The 6,000-nt window shown below is 38.0% G+C and overlaps 1 protein-coding gene across 1 annotated transcript in view; it reads right to left on the minus strand.

The window, feature by feature from the left end:
* Window positions 1-5,687, minus strand: part of LOC149298803 (USP6 N-terminal-like protein) — a 59,222-nt gene extending 53,535 nt beyond the window's left edge. Inside the window, exon 1 of the mRNA XM_089487097.1 lies at window positions 5,615-5,687. Coding sequence (XP_089343223.1) covers window positions 5,615-5,687 — 73 coding nt within the window. The remainder of the gene's footprint in view (window positions 1-5,614) is intronic.
* Between the last annotated feature and the right edge of the window lie 313 nt (window positions 5,688-6,000).

Raw genomic sequence — 6,000 nt, forward strand, 5'->3', positions numbered from 1 at the left:
ATAGTTCCTCTGAAAGAAATAATACCATTACCTAGGGCTTGACAAATCCTGGCGCCATGTTTGAATGAGTATGCATGATTGTGGGAATGAAGCTGTGAATGAATGAATGAGTGTGTGTGTGTGATAGCATGGATAAGTGGGGGGCATGGCACATGGTGGCTGTAAGTGATGTGCCAGGTTTCAACATGTACTGGCTGACTTGGCATGATAGTAGTGTGGTTGCTAGGTTCCAGCATTTTACTGGTTGCCTGGGTATAATCATGCCAAGTGGTATGGTTGAATTTTAAATTTTAAAAGTGTAGTTAACACACCTAAATTGGCCAAAAGAATACAACAATATTAATTTATATATGATTGTTGACAGCAATCACACTCCTATCATGCCCAGCCAACCAGTACATTGCAATCTGGGTATGCCTGAGATTGCCGTTAACAATCATATAATTTTGTTTGTACAATTTTGGTGGGTAACTTACTTTTTTTTATTAAAAGTGTGGGATTTTATATTATTTTTAAGAGGTGGGGGGTCATTTTCGTCTTCGGCTAAGCGAACCCTGAATTTTCGGTTTCGGTCCAGAATTTTCATTTCGGTGTATCCCTAGAATAAATAGAACTAGTTCATTTTTACTTATACAGAATCCTGAATTTGTAGTCACAAAACTTTCTAGGCGCAGAAATCAGTGAGAGGAAAAGTAAAGGTTTTGTGTAATTTACTTTATTTTAATCTGCATATTTTATTAAAGGCTATATTTTCTCACAGTGAAAAAGGAGTGCGGCCCTCGCACGTATACAATTCTGATGAAGTGGCCCACTGCAGAAAAAACTTGGGACACCCCTTCTGTATGGTGTTAGAGTTCATAAGTGTATGTTAGTTACTATTTATTTAGCAATTTATATCAAGTAATTAGCAAATCGATTTACTAATGATTTAATGTTTTAATTTATCAGCATACCTGGGAACTTCTGGGCTCAGGCCACCCGTAGCCCTCCCTTACGGGACGCAGCCAGGACTGCATACTGACGTCAGCGGGAAAACACCCCCATTTAAAGGGAAAATGGGCGGGGAGCGGGGGGTGTCAAGACCCTGCTCCCGCGACGCAAAGGATTCGGGTCTGATTCGGTCTTGACCCGGAGAACCGGTGCTTCACCCGGCAATCTCTGGGTCAAACCCGGAGCGTTCCCAGGTATGTTTATCAGTTTATTAAATGGATTAATGTTTTCAATAATTTATACATTCTCTATTAAATACTTCATCATTAATATACATTTACTGCAACTTCAGAGATCTGTTGCAATAAAGTTTAAATATAATTCCTAATATATATATATATATATATATATATATATATATATATATATATAAAATTACATACACACACACACACAATGTTTGAAGAAAGCGTCCTGCAAGCCTATCCCATTCCAGCGAACTTTTCAGCTACAGAAACATCAATAATTCACACACTGCTTTGATGTGCAGTGGGATGCAAGTTTTCCAAATAATAGAACATTACTGGCAAATTCTATGCCAGTTCTACTCAGCTAGCGTTAGCCATCACAATCATTTCACAGTCAGAAGACAAGAAATATCATTCAGGGCCCTCTGGGAAAGGCCATGCATCTTTCATGCTCAGTAAATAAAAACTTGTATGGTCAAATCTGTCAGGTTTTGTTTGTCAAAGTCTAAATATCCATATATGTGTTTTAGTAATAAAGCCAGCTACACAATATAAAGGGGGGGGGGGGGGCACAAAAAAATGCAGAGATTAATCCATTACATTTGTGTAGTGAAGTAAGCCACAGTCACCAGGGTGTTTTGTTTTAAATGAACCTTATATAAAGGGGCAATCATATGCACTTTTAATGCATATGATAACTGAGTGGTGAGAGCAATAGATAGGGTGCTTCATAATGTATAATGAAGCCGGTTGATATTGTAACACCCCTGCAACATGCTAATTTAGAGACAGAAAAAATCTTGTCATGACATGGGGAGTAATCCAGAACTGATCATTGTACCAGTTTTAATCTTCCAAACAATGAACACAATGATTTCCCAAATGCAGACCTACATTGTGTGGAGCAAGTGATTAGAATTTAACCCATTAAGGAAAATTTGATGATACGAAGCCAGCTTACGATCACAGTGAGGTGAAGCAGAGAACAGAGACAAAGGCAGTGCTTACAACCATTGCTTTTGTCACCTGACTGTATCCATCCATAGGATTGGCTGTAAATGCGATCACATGCACGGAAGTACGCAGGATCTGCTGCTCACTGACTGCTCGTGGTGATTGTGTCAATATGTGTGCATTTTTAATGGATGATGTACCAGACGTCATTAGTCCTGCAGGGAAATCTTTTCATGACGTACCAAGTACACCACAGGTCATGAAAAGGGTTACTCAAATATAATCAATGGCAATAGCCTATTGATGCCTCCCTTTGCATTACAATATAAGTACATATTCCCGGAAAACGCAAAGAAAAGGGCAACATTTTACATGACAAGAAAATTATTTCCAAAAAGGGTTTACACATTTATTACAACTGTACCCGGAACTATGTTTCTAATGTAGCATATAATTATAAAAAATTGTTAAAACTTCAGAGAGAAAGAGAAACAGAACCTGTAGTTCAATAATAAAGGGACTAAATTACATAAACCCGCAATACTGACATGCTTTAAAGTGGGTAGGGCAACTTATCATATATGTGGGACTGGAGCATCTCATATATGTGTTATACATAAATGAGTTTTTTTAAAAGGCATTACAAAAATACCATGAAGTGCTAAGAAAGAGCTATAACAATAGCATTATCTATTAGAGGTGTCTTCGCTTTATCACTAGGCTTCAGATGATTTTAAGTGCAGTAAACTCTGAAGCTTTGCAGAACATATTTTAATTAAACACATTCAGGAATATATGTATATGCCCTTGTAGTTACCGTTATAACTACTACTATTTTCTAGTGCCCAGGTACCAAATGCATTCAAGTATGAATCCCACTCCATACCGTTAATTCCCCAGAAGACAATCCAGCAGACCAAGGGAAAATTAAGACCGTTTGACTCAGATATAAATACACAGCAAATGGAAGCAAGCTACCATTTCCTATGCCCTGGCACATCCATGTACCTTTAATTTTCTATTTTCAGTGACAATGCAGGATATTTTTAGTTCCTTGTTGTAACATCTATTAGAGGAATAGGGCACTAAGCGTCCTGCCTGCTTGCCTACGGATACTTTGGTTTAGAGGCTTTTAGACAAATTTATTTATATATTTTATTGCATACAAGTAATTTACAGAAATTATTGTTAATAAAAAGTTTCATCTAGAGACATGATCTGCTGTAAAACGTCACATTATCATCTCACACGAGAAAAGGTGCTTCCGGCAATACTGCGTTTTGTTTAAAGGTACAGCTTATTTCTCATAAGTAACAAGTAAAGATGTCTTAAAAAGATCACTATTGTGGACATATTAAATTATACCGATAGTGGAACATTAATTATACAATCTAAAATCTCTTATTGCTCTGTCACCATGCACCTCTTTTACTGAAAGAGACCACTATGCAGCATGGGCGTCCCTGGGAACCCTCTAACTTTCACCCAGAGTCTCCAGACGAAGCAAAGCTGTTCCACGTCACTATGGGCAGGGGAATGGCGGCTGTACCCGCTACCCATATAACTCCTCACCCACTTCTGACGGTCTGGGGCTAGGCCTGCATTAAGCACGGCTTTGCATCCCCTCATAAATCCATTCCCAGTGTAGCCTGCTCTCTGGGAAGCTCCCAGGTATGACTTCTGATGATGCTCTCTCTCTCTCTCTATATATATATATATATATATAATTACCTGGAGGCACATGAACCGCCATGTTTATTTAAAAGCTAAATGGCTCATTAAAGCCTAGTATAAAAATAATAATGGATGTTTAAGCAATTGTTTTAGCTATTAAATCAAATTTTTAGATGCTTAAAGAAAAATCTAGAGTTAAAATGGTAACGATAAGGACATATACATAAATCTGCATTCCCTGGAGACAATAACAAGTCACCTCACATACCTAACTAAAGAGCTGTTAACCGTTGACTCTACGTGAAATTATGATACATAAATTGATTTGCAGAGTAATGAACACCGGAGCTCCAGGCAATAAAAATTAAATTATTTAAGACATAAGATCTCTCTGGAGGTGGCAAAGCTTTGTTTAACACAGATCTGAATGCTGGGGAATAGGAAAGAAAAGAAAAAAACGGGACTGTACAAAGTCACTCAGATTCCCATAAATCCTTTCCGACTTCCATGCGCGACTTCACTAGTAAATATCCAGTGCCTTGGTAAAACTGGACTTTGTGTTATAAACTGCAATAAACTTTGGAGGGAATTACAATTGTAAGCTCTTTTGAGCAGGGCCCTCCTCACCTGTTTCTGCAGGTCATGGTATATACTTATTGTTTTGTCCTGTCTACTCTTTGTACAGCGCTGGGGAACCTGATGGCGCTATATAAAAAAAGAAATTATATATAAAGAGTGTATATTATACTGAGAAGTAACGGGACAAAGTAAAGAAAGAGGAAGCGCCGTCACTGATGACTGCTTCACATGACGCAAACCGAGAAGCAATACTCCAGACATTAGAATGTCAAGAAGTATGAAATAAGGGGATAGAGATTGTTTTGCATCAGCCTTTCATCAAAACGATATCATGTTTTCATCGCTTTCCCGAAAGCATATTAAGCAGAAGAAACGGCTATTGCAAGTATAATGAAGCCAACCAGGTATTCAAATGTGATGGAATATGCATGTGATATTCTATAGTCCAAAATACAATTCTATATTTCAATATGTTAAGACGGAGTATCTCCCACGCCATATTCATGACCTACCGGTATAATATAAATTGTACCATTAAGAAATGTGCCATTACATTACTTGGAGAGGTAGACGTCCACCTCCTGCTTACGCCAGCTGTTAACTATAAGTGCAAACCCCTAGCTTGCTGCGCATGTCACACCGCCAAAGGATGAAAATGGTAAATATGTTAATGAGATCATTATGCCACTACTATTACAATCATTTCTCTTCTGCACAAGTCAACAAAGCAGTGCTAACAGTTTCAGTTGTCTCAAACAAGTTAATTCTGAATGCCAAGCTTTGTGGTAATTTAGACATTTAACACATTGTATCCAGGGAGCAAAAAATAGTATGTGTACAGAGCCAGACCTAATTATCGTGTGCCTTAAATGTTTAATGTTGCCTCATTTTAAATCATTCTTCATTCTGTAATCCTAGTCTCAAATATTTTTTTTTTTGTTTTTTTTTTTAAATGTAAGTTTTAGGATGTAATTTTTTAAATGCATTCATTAAAGTCAGTTTAATGAGATAAGGCTGTACTGCAAGCATACAGGCAATGCCCTTTACAAAATAAAAACAACAATACAGGGATTTGGGGTGTATTGGTGAGAGCAAAGCTAGGCAAAGGTGAGGTTAATATTAAAAACAAGAAGCAAACAATGTGAAACTGCAGCATCACAACACTAGAACACATAGGCACATTCAAACCAAGCCTAAGAGAGGACTGTGAACGACTTGGTAGCTCATACCTTTCTTCTCTGTGGTAGCTCTGCGCCTCGACGGTGAGACCAGTTCTTTTACAATCTGCAAGACTTGAATCATCGCTAGTTAACAAGACAAGACGGCAGCTGCCAGCTTCCCTTTACAACCTAAAGCCAACAGGTTTGCTTGCTGAAACTCATTGTATTCATATTTTGTGTGAGCTTGTAATGCAGCAAGGAGGCTCAGATCACCTTCTCAGATACGCTCCTCTAAATTCTTTTGAAGGCTTAAAAAGGCAGCCTTCAGGAGACCAGCAGACACACAATGCACGGGGAGAATCTGTTCTACAGAAATTCATTACTTTCCATCAAATAACTCCTCAAGTGTGATCAATACACTACAGAACCCCAGATTTTATTATTTGCTCTTAATC

This window comes from Sceloporus occidentalis, unplaced genomic scaffold, assembly GCF_023333645.1.
Source record: "Sceloporus occidentalis isolate IW3139 unplaced genomic scaffold, rSceOcc1.0.p SCAF_31, whole genome shotgun sequence".
NCBI classification, from domain to species: Eukaryota; Metazoa; Chordata; class Lepidosauria; order Squamata; family Phrynosomatidae; genus Sceloporus; species Sceloporus occidentalis.